General features: G+C 45.9%; 1 protein-coding gene across 3 annotated transcripts in view; it reads right to left on the bottom strand.

The window, feature by feature from the left end:
- The window catches only part of EXT2 (exostosin glycosyltransferase 2), a 130,432-nt gene extending 116,776 nt beyond the window's left edge, over positions 1 to 13,656 (bottom strand). For 2 of the 3 annotated variants that reach the window (XM_036097686.2, XM_078058139.1), the window contains exons 1-3: positions 13,479 to 13,656; positions 2,949 to 3,514; positions 1,893 to 1,982 (exon numbers count right to left, since the gene is read on the bottom strand). In XM_036097686.2, the coding sequence (XP_035953579.1) occupies positions 1,893 to 1,982; positions 2,949 to 3,484 (626 nt within the window). In that variant the 5' untranslated portion in view covers positions 3,485 to 3,514; positions 13,479 to 13,656. The remainder of the gene's footprint in view (positions 1 to 1,892; positions 1,983 to 2,948; positions 3,515 to 13,478) is intronic. The other variant, XM_078058138.1, reaches the window with a different exon arrangement.
- Positions 13,657 to 15,086: the final 1,430 nt, after the last annotated feature.

Genomic DNA, 15,086 nt, shown 5'->3' on the forward strand with positions numbered 1-15,086 from the left:
ACAAAAAATCTACTCTTCCTTCCAACCAGAAGACCACCTAGGTTTCAAAATGAAATTTCCCACATGCACAGATAAAGAAGGAACACAGTGATTCATTACTTGCTATAGGATTGCCTATAATCACTTACAAAAATACATCCACAGGGAAAAAGATTTAACCCTCCTGATCCTTAACACCTAAGCACTAGCAAGAACTCAAACTTCTTCTTGACTACTTGACACTTCCCCGCAGAGAAGTGAAACCCCATTTAACATGTGCACTTGATAAAAATAAAATCCTTCTCCCATGCAAATACATATACCAAAATGTCAGCAAAAAGTGAAATGTCCCAAACAGAAATAAGCCCTTCTCAAAATAAACCCAGAACAGCAGGTGAAGACACAGCATTCCTAACAGCTTTTTCTTCCTTTCTCTGTTCCCTAAAATATTTCACTTTCCCAGAGCAACCAAATCCATAAAACAGTAGCCCAGTCAGGAACGCTGAGGCTGACAGCCAAACCAGGGCTCCCCTTGTGTTTAGCTGGTTTCTATAGAATTTGTGTAGCCTGACTGCCCTCTATCGACCAAAACGCTTTCTACACCAAAGGTGAGAGGGGGGTCCTGGAGTGTAGGTCTCTTCTAGTGGTAATTGTATTTCCAGATAGAAACACAACAATGACCCTACATAATAATCACTTAAGGTAAAGAGGCTTGGATTTAATCTTCCAGGGAAAAGTAGTCCCAAGCGCAGATTTTCATAAATGCTGGTGTCAGCCTTTAGCGAGCTGACACCACCACTGGCCTCGGGCTACCCTTTAACCAGTAACAGTGATTTTACGAGTGAAACATCAACTGTAATAAAATGACTTCTGAGTGAGTTCTGATGTTAACTCACAACACTGCTGTACCTTGAGTATTGCCCGGGACCCCTACCATGGACCTCACTTTTCTGCTCTCCTCAAAGCCCTGAACCCAGTACTAGGAAAGGAACCTCACGCGGCACCCCATCCCTGAGCCTTCTGGGAAGCCTTCAGCCCAAGCAGTTCAGTCGATGTGGAAAAGGGCTGATTAACAGAGTGAGCAGACTCAATCATAATCCCGCAATCCCAACCACCCCACACCACACGTGCTGTTTGGAAGGTTTCATTAGGAAGAGAGGAAGGAAAGAAGTGGGTGGGGGCCGGGAGGGATGGGAGGACAGAAAGAAAGACCCCACTGACCGAGGCAATGGAGGGTAAATGAACCAGAGTGCTCTCGTTCCCCTGACATGACAGGCTCTAGGTGTCACTTTCACACCTCCGTGCCCCCTTCCCACAGCAAGCTGCGGCTCTACTTTTCACAAATGCTCCCAAATTCGGACAGAGCCGACACAAGCCAGGCATGAAACGGGCCTTGGGGTTGGGGGTGCTGCATTAAGGAGAGCAAAACTCAGACTGAGAAAAAAAGATCGTTTTTTAAAACGCTATGCTAGGGACGCCTGGGTGGCTCAGTTGGTTAAGTGTCTGCCTTTGGCTCGGGTCATGATCCCAGGGTCCTGGGATCAAGTCCCGCATCGGGCTCCTTGCTGAGCGGGGAGCCTGCTTCTCCCTCTGCCTGCAGCTCCCCCTGCCTGTGCTCTCTCTGTGTCTCTCCCTCTCTGACAAGTAAATAAAATCTTTAAAAAAAAAATAAAACGCTTTGCTATAACGTAAGTTCTAGTCGGTTCTCCATAACAGATTTAAGCAGGTCCAGTCTCACTACATCTATGTCTCAAGGAGGGAAATGCCTAGAACAATGTTTTATTTTAACAAGCAATTCTGATTACATAGTCTGCCCCACTAGCCTTGGAAATAGGACTTCACATGAAAGAAAGGGTCTTGCATTTCCTTAACCCTCAGAAACCCATCACTAGAATAACCCCAAATACACTTACCTGTCTCTGGGGACATCCAGAGCCGTGTTATAATCTGGGGGACCTCCAGGCAACATGTTGAACAGCAGGTGGTTTGTACCTCGATCCCACCTATTAAGAAATGAAACATGTACGGGAATTTACATGTCAACTACGAAGGAACAGAAACAAGAATCAGTTACTGGATGACAAGCAGCAAGTATCCCCAAACCCAACTAGGGCTACTTCTCAGGGGTGCAAAGTGAATTCCTAGAAATCCCAAGAGTACATCAGACACTAGCCTGGCTCCTCGAAAGAAAACACAGGCAGATGTGTACTTCGAGCCTGGCCACTACAGGTGTGCCTATGATAATGACAACCCAAAAACGATCTGAATGTTCACCATTTGGTTAAAGAAACAAAAAAAGGAATATAGAAGGCTGGTTAAGTACATCATGGAACGTGCATAAAATGGAAGGCTGTACAACCCTTAAAATTATATAGTAAAAGAACATGAAATTATCTGGAAATATATTCACAACATGTTAAGGAAAAAAGGCAGCACAAGAGTATAGAATGTGTAATCCCATTTCTGACGAAACGTGTACACGTGCATATGCCTACTTCATACAAAAATGTATATACACATGCGTACGTGTATATTTTTTATACAAAAATGACTGGGAAGTAACATCATTGAGGTGGCATCATGGAACGAATCTGATATGCTTCTTTTTGCTTACTTGTATTTCCAGACTTTTTACAGTGAACATGCGTTATTACGTAAGTAATAAGGGGTGGGGGGAGATTTCAATATAACAGGAAAGCTATGGGAGGATGAGCCATCCCGAGGTTTTAAACTCCATGCAGGTGGGAGCCCACAGCAATAGCTCGGATGGCCGACGGCTTTTCACCGGTACAGAGGCGAGGCTTCCGGCACCGGCTTCATGCTCCAAGTCGGTCACTCATACACATGCCCTCCCACGAGGAAAGGGACAGCAGCTGGAGGCCAGCTCAAGAGGAGCCCCATCCCCTCTCCCCGCCCTTCCCTCCAGCTCCCCGAAGGCCCTGGCTCCCGTCTGTAAACGTGCTACACACCTAGAGAGCTGGGCCAGCGCCTGTGCTGTCTCCTTGATGCGGAGCGCGTTCTGGTTAAGGACGTCGATGGATGGGACAAACAGGCAGGCCCGGGTGATGTCATCGGTATAGTAGTCGCTGTCTGAGATGGCCGTGAGCAGTTCGTTATACTCCCGGGAGATGGTGTTGCTGACGGGGACACCAGCGTCATCCACATACTTTTTCAGAGAGTAGATATACACCTTGATTTTGTTCTTTGGGTTGAAGCCACAGCGGTAGACATCAAAACACGTGTGCATTCTGCAGCTGAGATCGCCGCGCTCGGGGCTGGGACTATCGGCCGGCAGCCTGACCACGGGCACGTCGCGGACACTGCGCTTCTCTACGTTCCAGTCACTGGAGGACTCGATGGAATGGGGCCAGAACTGAAACATGCCGGTGGCAATGAGGCCCAGCAGGACGATGGAGAAGAGGGTGATGTAGTAGATTCGGTGCTTGGTCTTCATTCTTGGGATGAGGGCAGGACCCCGGATATTGTACTTGACCGACGCACACATAATGACACAGACAGCCTCTTCCTCCCACTCCTAGTTCCAGGGGGAGACACAAGAAAAATGAAGCAGGCAGGGTGGCAAGTGACCCCTGAAAGGACTGTCTGACCCTCAGCATACCTATTTCTTTCCCTGAAGCGGTTTGAGGAAATAATGAAAAGGGATTTTTGACCCTTCTTGTAAATATATTCGAATATATATTTGTGTATTAAATGTGTGCTATACGCCATATTTAGTATTTCATATTGTACACACTAAATACAAATGTTGATAAATTTAACTATATCCTATAAATATATATTCAATGAAAGCATAAGTCATAAATGCGTGGGGCCTAGGAAGAGGGGCGCTGACCAAGGAACAAAGTCAAAAGTAGAATAAAGATAGTTGTTTTATTTTGTTTTTAAACACTTGGCTAACATATGGGGCACCTGGGTGGCTCAGTCGGTTGAGCTTCCGACTGTTGGTTTCGACTCAGGTCATGATCTCAGGGTAGTGGGATCGAGCCCCACGGGCTCCACGTTCTGCAGGGAGTCTGCTTTAGAGTCTCTCTCTGCCCCTCCCCCCCAGTCTCTAAATAAATAAAAATCTTTAAAAAAAAAACCACTTGCCTAACATAAACTGATGCTTCATCTGGACAAACTGGCTCTTGGTTATCCTAAAATCTGTTTTCATTCACTTATTCAGTCAACCCTGTGATGAGCGAGCACCGAACATGCACTGTGCAAGAAACGAGGAAGAAAGCAAAGACTCCACCTTATGGAAACTTACATTCTACTGAGGGAGGTAAGACAAAGCTATGACAAAATGCAAAATGTAAAAATATCACTAGGAAAGTATCAATAAGGTGCCAAGGACTATTAGGCTAGATTACTCTTTAAATAAAATATAGTGATGTTTCATAAGGTGACAAATTGACACATTTAGATGGAAGGAAAGTAGAAAAGCATAGGGAGATAGGGAGGGAGGGAAAGAAGGGTCAATGTGGTGGATCAATTTCCAAAGACTGATGCCAACAATTCTTCACATCTTTGAATGTGCATGCCACTTTTCTAATCAAAAGGCAGAATCGATTTCTCTTCCACCCTGAATCTGGGCTAGCCTTGTGACTTGCTCTGACCGGGAGAATGGGGCGGAAGTGACATTCTCCGGCTTTTGAGCTCGGGCCTTAAGAGACCTGTAGCTGCTGTTTTGTCCTCTGGGAACCCAGCTGCCGGGCCATCAGGAAGCTGGGCTCCCAGCTGAAGGTAACCCCAGGGAGACCCCACTGCAAACTGAATAAAACAGACAGGAACCATCCCCCGCAAGTTCTGCACAGACTGCAGAATCCTGAGCAAATACATGGTAGTTATTGTTGCTTGGGTCACTAAATTTTGGGTTGGTTTGTTATACAGCAATACCTGAATGAAACAGCCAGTAAGCATCTCTGAATGATACAAAGATATTCTTAGTCCTCACCTGAAAATACGGACTTTCCCTGTAGATCACAACTTAAGATCCTTACCAAACAAGCCTGCCCCATTGGATGCCTGGATACTGTGTGGGGAGGGCAGAGCCGTGGGACTGCACCACGTGTCACAGACTCACCATGTCACTGCGGTAAGCTGCTTCGGGCAAGCCACGTGTCAAAGTCCCAACCTACAAAATGGTCTCATTCTACTCACTGGTATTTCAGAAAAGCTATTAATAAAAAGGGAAAAAACTGAAAAGTTCATGGACCATCTTCAAGGTTAGCAACCATTTTTACTTTGGCTAAATGGCGCTCTCCCGCATCACTGCCCACATGGCAAAACGGCTTCCGGCCTAGCTGGTGGGGTGCTGCCAAGCCTTGAATGTTGCAATCGCACCAGCTTTGGGGGCAAAATGTAAACAGTCACAAAAGATTTCAACTTGTATCTCCTGTGACCATCAGTTGGAATGTAAGAAATCTGCTGGTCACAGATGACTGCATGAAGGTGCATATATTTTTAAGCTTAAAAATTATCATCTTTGGGGAATATACATCAACCATTCGCATATGCTCATTGATTCCAGGACAGAAATATGGGCATGAGAACCATTTCAGTGTTTCTGTCAATCTAACCACCAGCTTGCCCCTACTCCCTACTACCTCCAGGCCCCCTCCTCCCCACAAGGTAGCTTTCTTGGTGTTCTCTGTCTCTGCAGGAGCTAGAAGATAGGAAGGCTCAGCACACACGCAGGCAAGGAGCCACCCGCTCCACGGTGCCAAGTCAGAACTCCCCAGCAGGCTCTCCCCAGGTCGGTGGTTCTCAAACACCCAAAGGGTGAGCATCACAGGCGCAGGTTGTTAAACCAAAGTCTTTGGCCCAGGTGCCGGAGGTCTGTACTAGCCCGTCTAAAATAGGGTCACCGAATCTGGCATTTTAGCAGGCTCCTCAGTGTTTTTTTGTGTCATCAGGTCTGAAATCTTGATGGAAATTAGACAAACTACCTTTTAACACAGTGGCTTTCACGCTTTTTTTTTTTTTTAACTAAAACCTACATAAGAAATACATTTTATATTGTGACCCAATACAGATACAGGTGTGTGTGTATTTTAAATAAAAGCTTCACAGGGGCCCCTGGGTGGCTCAGGTGGTTGAGCAGCTGACTCTTGATTTCAGCCTAGGTCGTGACCTCAGGGTCCACGCAGCCCACGTTGGGCTCCCTGCTCAGTGGGGAGTCTGCTTCAGGACTCTCTCTCCCTCTGCCCCTCCCCCTGCTCGTGCGCTCTGTCTCTCTCTCTAAAATAAATAAATACATCTTTTAAAACAATTTTTAATTAAAAAAAGAAATAAAAGCTTCACAAAACAGTATTTAACCTTAGTATACAATACTAGCCATAGAACATGGAACGAACATGGTATTTTTCTGTTCTGTTATTCTACTGTTTTTTAAAAATGCTGGCCTTACCTACTAGATGAATTATATCACCTGATAATGGGTCACGCACAGTTTGGAAAAAAACTGATTTCATATATAATAAAACTGGGATTAATGGAACAAAAATAGAATCCACGTGAGCTTACAAATGTTCAAGAGTTACAGACTATGAAAAAGGCACTATCACAACAAAATAAACCCAAATAGAAGGAAATAAGTAATAAACAAAAACAGTAATTAACTAATTAAAAAAAATAGAAAGGATCAACAAAGCTAAAAGTCGCTTTTTAAAGTTTTTTTTTTAAAGATTTATTTTAGAGAGAGCGTGCGAAAGAGAGCATGCACGTGAGCAGTGAGGAGGGGCAGAGGGAGAGAGTCACAAGCAGACTCAGTGTTGAACATGAAGCCCAAAGTGTGGCTTGATCTCACAACCCCAAGATCTCAACCTGAGCCGAAACCAAAAGTCGGACACTTAACCAACTACACCACCCAGGCACCCCTAAAAGTTGCTTTTTTAAAAAGGTGAATAAAATTGACATTTGATATAACTCTGGTAGAATTAATCAAGATAAAGAAAAAAAGGCACAAATAAATATCTAGAATGAAAACTCTAAATGCTGCCTGTAGTTAAAAGATGATATCAATGAACTTACACCAATATATTTGAAAACTTAGATGAACTAGAAAAATTCTTTAAAAACAAAACTTTAGGGGCACCTGGGTGGCTCAGTCAGTTGAGCGTCTGCCTTCGGCTCGTGTCATGAACTCAGGGTCCTGGGATCGAGCCCCGCATCAGGCTCCCTGCTCGGCGGGAGGCCTGCTTCTCCCTCTCCCACTCCCCCTGCTTGTGTTCCCTCTCTCACTGTCTCTCTCTCTGTCAAATGAATAAATAAAATCTTAAAAAAATAAATAAATAAAAACTTTAAAAATCTTCCTATAAAGAAAATTTCAGGCCCAGAAGTTCTACTGCACATTCAAGAAATAATTCCAATTTTACACAAATTATTTCCAAGTCCAGAAAGAAAGGTGAAACACTCCCCAGCTTCTATTAGGAGGCTAGTATAACCTTAATACCAAAATCTCACACTGGTGGTTCTCAAAGTACATCTGATGCCAGGAGTCCCCATGACCCTTTCAAAGGCTCTGAACAATACTGACAAGATTTTTTCACTTTCATTTTCGAGGCCATGTGACACATGTTATTGTAAAGACTGCAGAAGTAGATATGAGAATCCAGCTGTCTTCTGATAAGTTTTTCCTAATTCAATGAAAGATATCAACCCACAGATTCAAGATGCTCAAATTTGGGGCACCTGGGTGGCTCAGTTGGTTAAGCGACTGCCTTCGGCTCAGGTCATGATCTTGGAGTCCCAGGATCAAGTCCCACATCAGGCTCCTTGCTCAGCGGAGGGTCTGCTTCTCCCTCTGACCCTCCCCCTTCTCATGCTCTCTCTCTCTCTCATTCTTTCTCTCTCAAAGAAATAAGATCTTTAAAAAAAAAAATGCTCAAATCCAAGCAGAATATATACAAAAAAAAAAAAAAAAAAAAAATAGCCACCTAGATATGTTGAAGTAAAACAACTAAAAAGAAAGCTAAAGAAAAAAATGTTAAAAGCAGCCAGGGGGGAGAAAAATCTATCCAAGGTCTATTAAAAAACTACGTGTAACAGGCAAAACTATAAAATACTCAGAAGAGAAATCTCTATGACTTCTGGGCAGAGAATGATTTCTAAAACAAAATACAAGAAGTGCAAACCATAAAAAGATAAAATGATAAAACCTGTGTTACAATTAAGAATTTTTGTTCATCAAAAGATACCATATAGAAGTAAAAAGACAATCAATAAACTAATAGAGACCTGCAATCCATATAACTGATAAGGACTAGCAAGCCAAATAAAGAATGCCTACAAAATAATAAAAACAAACAAAGAACAAGAAAACAAAAAGGAGAAAACCAGACAGAAGCCTTAAACAGGAATTACACAGGAGAGGACACAAAATCGGCACAGCGACACCTGAAAACCACCTTTAGTCTCATCAATGGTCAGGGAACGTATAACGACAATGAGACACCATCCAGCCGCCAACACAAGAAAACGGAAGAGTCAAACACCACCCGGTGTGGGCAGGGCCTGGAGCCACTGAACTCTGCTGGTAGGAGTATATGAACAGGCTTGAGTCCCAAGTGGTCAGCAGGAGGGCTGGAAAGAAGAGGGGCTAATGCCCCTATGTTAGAGTCCTAAGCATCACATTGCGCTTCCTACTTGTCATAGTTTGGTCCCCCTGGCCTCCTGCAAAAAGAACCAGAGACAAGGATGGAGGTACAGGGAGTTTCCTTACTTGGGAGGTGATCTCAGAAGGCCAGAGTAAACAGCAAGGAGAGAGAGACACAGAACCAGGGACAGCCAGTAAGATGAGCAATAGGGGCTCTTGGGAGTGCTAGGAACTCTTGAAAAACCACAAAAACTAAACTTGTCCCTCAGAAGGATGAGAAGCCAAGGCACTGATCTCCCAACTCCCGCCCACTATTGCTTGAGATTGTCTGGTACTATTATCCGCTCATACTCTGTACTCAACAACCCTCAAAAGGTCTGGATCTTATCCTTTCCTCAATGTACCATTAGTCTGATAAAGAGCTGCAGTTCCTGGAGGAAGGACTGGGTGAACGTCTGTCTATACTTGCAGGGACATTTCAAAGACCTCTTTAAAGAGACCCAGGCTCCCTCTCAATCCATGGGATATGGGTCTGAGCTCCTGTCTGAAAACTGGGGTTGAACAGTGATTTTTCCACTGCAACAGCTGACATCAGCCTTCTACTTGCCCGCTCTTGGTTTTTTTTTTCTGGTTATACAAGTCAAGCAATACCTTAGTTAGCTGCCCATCTATACTGTCCTTAAGGATACTATACTCTATTAGCATCACTGTGGATCAAGACACATCAGCAGCAAGTTGGGCTTTATTGGCCATTGTGGGGACTGTGTCTACCATGCCACTGAAGATCAATGCCACCCAGCCTCCGCTATTTCAGAATCCTATCACCCTCACAGATACTTGGGAACCCAGTTCCCCAATCACATCTAAAGCCAATTCTGGCTTACAGGAAACAGTCCACACTGAGCTTCTCAAAGATGCTGGCCTCCAGTGGGCATTCCATGTTGCCAGAATTATAGGAGTGAGCCCTCCCGGGAACATGGGCAGGTGTACATCTCTGGCCTCAAATAATAAATCTATTTCAAATCTCCACCTCCCAATACCTCTGATCCCTTCCTCAACACTCTCCCCAGACAGCTCTGGCATCTCCACCTCATTTCCTACGGGCCAGCAGTTTCTGGCCTGTTATCTCGGGCCAGATCATCCTTTTCTGTGGGGAGCCAGAAACAACCCCCAGTTTTGAGAACCAAAAATATATCCAGACATTGCCAAATACCCCCGGGGGAGCCAAAATCACCCCTACCTGAGAACCAGTGGTGCAGATGATGGTCATGTCCAAGTTTCAAGGAATCTGCCCAGTTGCTCCAGTTGTTCTTGCAAGATCATTAAACCCCTAATCCTGAGAGAATGCTCCTAAAGAGACACAGCCTTTCCCAAGCAGCTTTATGGTCCACCATTACCCCACTCTTCAGCTTACACCCTCAAGATTCACTCGCACACGTGTGCCCTCAGCTCCCGCTGGTTCCCAGGAGCCAGGTCCTACAACTCCAGTACAAAAGCTATTTGTCCAGTAGCAGGGACTGTACTTCCCCGCTTAGGCAATGCTGAGATCCGAGGGGAGGGGGAGGCAGATCTTGAGAGGATAAGCACCATCCTGCAAGGCAAGAGCCTTCAGCAAGGTCTTTGCAGAGTGTCCAGAGGATACTTCCACTAGCCCCGAGGATCTAAGGAAATCTGGGAGTTCAGAGTTCTCCATGCTTCTACCAAATAGCTGCATCTCAGGCCTCACCCCTGACTTTAGCAGAGGCCACCTGCCCCAGGCTGCGCCTTCAGCCTCCTCTGCAGTTCTGCCATAATTATGATTAAATTCCGGGCCTGATTTTCGACAGTCTGGCTTCTGACGGCAGGAGATGCTGCCACAGAGCCTTCTGTCGCTCACAGTGTGTCCTGGGGTTGATACCTGGCTGATCTGAGCCTGACCTTACCTCAAGGCTCGAAGAAAGATGACAAGAGACAGCCAGCTCCACTAGCCTTATCATTCCCATTGTCCATATCCTGCCCACGTGCTAGAGCTACTGTACTAGCCAATGCTTTCCCTTCTACCTGAGTCACATCCCGCCCACCGTTGGCGAGAGTCACACAACTGTGATGCTAGAGTACCAGGGGTTATCAACAGCTGCAGAGGGGTCCTTGTTGCCCTCTGAGGGTGAGGGAGTCCAGTTTTACAATACTATTCTCAGGGTCGGCTTTCCAGAGCCACTTCTAGTACCAACTGTCTTAGCTTATGTTCCACCAAACTAAGAAAAAACAACTGGAAAGCAGGGAGCTTGCAGAAGATGAGTCCAGAGAGCCAGAGTGAGGGACGAAGGAGGGGAGTCAGGGAAGAATGGAAAGCCATGAGGATCACCATACTGAGCTGAGGAATGGGGCTCAGTCCTCTGCAGAACTATGTAGAACACACCTCAGAACTGTCCCTTTGAAGGAGAGGAAATGATGGCATTCATCCACTGAAGCCCATCCCCTACTGGCTGAGGGCTATTCCCAGATGTAAACTCACATTTTTGAGATATGCCTACACAGCCAAAGCAAGCTCCCACAAGCCTTTGCCAAACAGCTGGGAGATATGGTGAGTATCTGAGGTGAAGTAAAACTAAAAATGAGGGGAGAGACACCTGGGTGGCTCAGTTGGTTGAACGTCCAACTCTGGTTTCAGCTCAGGTCATGATCCCAGGGTTATAGGGTTCTGCACTCAACAAGGAGTCTGCTTGGGATTCTCTCTCCCTCTCCCTCTGCCCCTCCCCACTGCTTGCGTGCTCACACTCTCTCTCCCTCTCTCTCTCAAATAAGTAAATCTTTAAACAAAAAAAAGGGGGGGGGGAGGGGAAAAGCCTTAAATGAAAAAGGAAAGCAAAGGATGAGAGATGAGAGGAAAAAAGTCCCTTACTAAATGGTGCTTTAGAGATAGAGAACCTTCTTGGTGAGCATCCATGTACCTTTCACATACCTCATCCCAACATTTGCCGTGTTACATTAAGTATTTGCAAGTCTGTCTCTTCTACTGGTTGTCATTTTCTTGTAGTCAATTTCCACACACTGAAGCACAGAAAGATGTATGTCCCCAAAACCATCATCCAAGAAAACGAGTCATAATCTTCCCACCCTAAGAGGACACTTGCTACCACCACCATGTTCAATGCCCCTGACACTGAGCCTCTCGGAAGAGGACTGAAAGGAGTCTTCTACTAATTAATGTTCCACATAATACCATAACCCATATGAAACAAGAATTTCACAGCAAAGCCCTACAAACTTAACCTCCCTGAAACACATCAAACCTGTCCCTGCAAAACACTGGAATCATCTGGCTAACTGTCAAGCACTGAGTCACTGGAAAAATCTTTTAACTCCTCTCTACTGTCAGGATGAGATGCATTTTCTGTTCCTGGAATTATTTATCCCGAAAATGTGCCTGAAAATCTATCCTTGGTGCTTCAGGCTATATCCAATCCATTTAGTCTGATGCTCTGAGTCACAATCTCTTGTCTTAACCTTTTTAGAAAAGCCCTCACAACTGAACTCCCAGGGCCACTGCAATACTGGAACTTAACCCCACTGTGCCTGAAAACAAAGGAACCAAATATTAGCAAAAGAAGGAAGATCTGTGATTCATTGCCTTCCTTGATAGGGTTCTTTATAATTAAAGTTATATGACGACTAACCATCCCTAAAAATGGTTTCCAATGGGGAAAAAAAAAAAAGTGTTTCCTTGATTGTGAGAATTATACTATAATTAATATAATGTATATAATAACTAATAACTAAACTATACTGAGGACTCACTACATGCATCTGTTTTAAGCACTTTGTGTTCACTTATTTAATCTTTCTAACAGTGCCATGTGACAAGCTATTATTATCCTCATTTTACAGATAGGGAAAGTGCAAGGGGAAGGCTAAGTAACGTGCACAATGTCACAAAACTAGAAAATGCCAAGGCTAGGATTGGGAGGATGGCAGTCTGACTCTGGAGCCCCAGCTACTAACCTCCAAGCCTCGCCTAATTACCTATGAAAGCCTAGATTAGATCTACCTTTTTCACTCCTCAACAAGCAAAGGCAGCATAACTTGACGGATCCAAATTTATCTATTCATACCAGCACATGCAACCGAGAGGCTTAAGACAGCGGAAGTGAGGAATGCTGGAAACTGAGTCATATATTAACACGAACAGCCTTTGAGCCCTGAAATTTACAAACCCAAGTCCAGTGCAAATCCTTAGAGCACTCAGCCGACTCCGAAGAATTAAAATTGATATATTTCTATTTAAAGGCATCTTCAGACCAGTAAGTCAAGGACCCTTCTAGCTTAGCAGTTCCCAGTAAGTTACACCAAGCAATCATTGGAGTCTCAAAACTGATCTGGCTCCCACCGCCAGTAGTAAACCTCTAAATGCCTCTGAGCTTTGATGCCCAGAGACTGGGCACCCCGGACCACCTTCCCCACCCAGTCTTTTCTCCGCGCTGAGGGCACAGTGCCCCAAGCCCTGCCCTGGCATCCTGCGCTGCACGGGCTACCACCGGCCGCGGGAGAGCCCAGCGCGCCAGAAATCGCCGTGGGGAGAACCCGATCCCCGCAGCTCGCGGGAAGGAGGTGGCAGCGGGAAGGCAGAGGTCCCGGTGCAGGGTGGGCCCTGCGGGAAAGGCAGCTGCGGGGTCCCGCGAGAGAGGAAAGGGGCGGGCGTGGGCAAGGGAGACAAGTGGGCAGCAAAGCGCGGGGCGGGCCAGGGGACCAGGGACCAGGCGGTGCGGAGATCCAAGCGCTCCCACAGCGCGAGACGCCGCGAGCGGCCCCGGCGGGGGTGGGGTCGCCCCTCGCCGCCCTCAGGCCTCCGCGCGGCCCGCGCTTCCCGGCGGCCGGGCCCGACTCCGCCGCGGCCCCGGAGGCCCTTCCGCGCCGCGCTTACCTCGGCCACGGTTGCCTCCCGCTCGGCCCCGCGCTCGGTCACCGGGGCATGCCGCAGGGCGCGGGCCACGGCCGCCCGGAAAGGATCGCGCCGAGTCGCCGGCCGCCGGCGCCGGGTCTGCGCGAGCGAGCGGAGAGAGCGGCGCCAGCGACCGGGCTCGGCGACGTCTGACACCGAGCGCACTGCGCATGCGGGAGCGGCCGGGCCCGCGCCCCCTGCTGGACAGGAGGAGCCAGGGCACCGCGTAGGGTTTCTCCCAGGCAGGAGCGCGAAGCTCAGGCTCCACCCTAAAACTTTGTCCCGCAGAGACCTGCAGCCTTGTTCATAATTAAAGAAACTGCAGGCCCAAGCAGCGAAGCACCATGCTTCAGTTATAAAACTGACACAAATGTAAACGTTTTATTACAGTGAGTAGTGGTGAGCGTGCAGCATTCCCGGAGGGCAATTGGGCCATATCCATCAAATGTAAAATGCCCGCAACCTTTCCACCAATCCCTCTGTATGTTTACCCTACGGATATTCTCAACAGCGTTTACCAAAAATACTCATTACAGCGTTTTTCCAAATAATAGCTAAAAACTGGAAACAAGCAAAATGAACTATGGGAAAATTTATAGTAATCAAAATAAATTATGACTAAAATGGAATCATGTGAGAATGCATATATATGTCGGTACAGAAATATCTCGAAGGTGTGTTAATATGGAAGCATGCTCTAAAACTGAGTAAATATGGTCTTTTCCATAAAATTATGTATATGCAAAATTAGGAGAGAGAAAATATACATGCAGATGTTTATATTTCAAGCGTATGTATAATATTTTTTTCTGGAGGGAATCCAAGAAGCAATGAACAGTTTTGGAGGAATAATGGTGGAGATAGAAATGGGGGAAAGAGATTTTGTTTTGTTTCTTTCCGTATTATTTACATGATCTAGCCTTACATATGCACAGCAAAACCCCTGTCATAAGGCATAAGTGAAGCCTAAAAAAATCTATCAAAATGCAGAGTGCTGTAATTGGGAGGTTAATGAGATGACCCCACAGAGCCTGTGCAGTTTGCAGGTAATGGTCCGCAGAAGCCAAATCCGTTCTGGGCCCAGCTATCCCATAGCGCCATCTAGTGGAAGTTGTTACTTACAGCTTAAGTAATCAGGGAGTAGATTCTGAGTCTGGAGACTGAGGCTTCCAGCAGCAAGTGATTCCAGGAATATTCTTGTCAGTTAATGCCTGCTTGCTACTGATCCAGGGATATTGGGATGAGAGTATTCTGGAGATGGGAAACCCACATTTTGCTTCTCCACATCCAAGAGAACATTGCCCTGCCCTCCAAATCCACATGCCCCCAAGACAACAGGAAACTTACCACACATTCACCCCATTTGATAACAGGATAGACGGAAAGTATTTTGTTTTCTTGCCTTTCTCTGAATTAAATATATGTTGTGTGTATATATAAATATATGTATATCTTTTCATTAATCATTCACCTGTTCATTAAATGAGGACTTTCTCTGTTAAAGACCTGTGTTGGCACCGCCTCGGAGGAACCTATCTTATTTACTTCTTATAACCCTAGACATGAACAGTGCCTGGACACAGTTAAGTG

The sequence above is a fragment of the Halichoerus grypus genome, chromosome 11 (genome assembly GCF_964656455.1).
Source record: "Halichoerus grypus chromosome 11, mHalGry1.hap1.1, whole genome shotgun sequence".
Lineage (NCBI taxonomy): Eukaryota > Metazoa > Chordata > Mammalia > Carnivora > Phocidae > Halichoerus > Halichoerus grypus.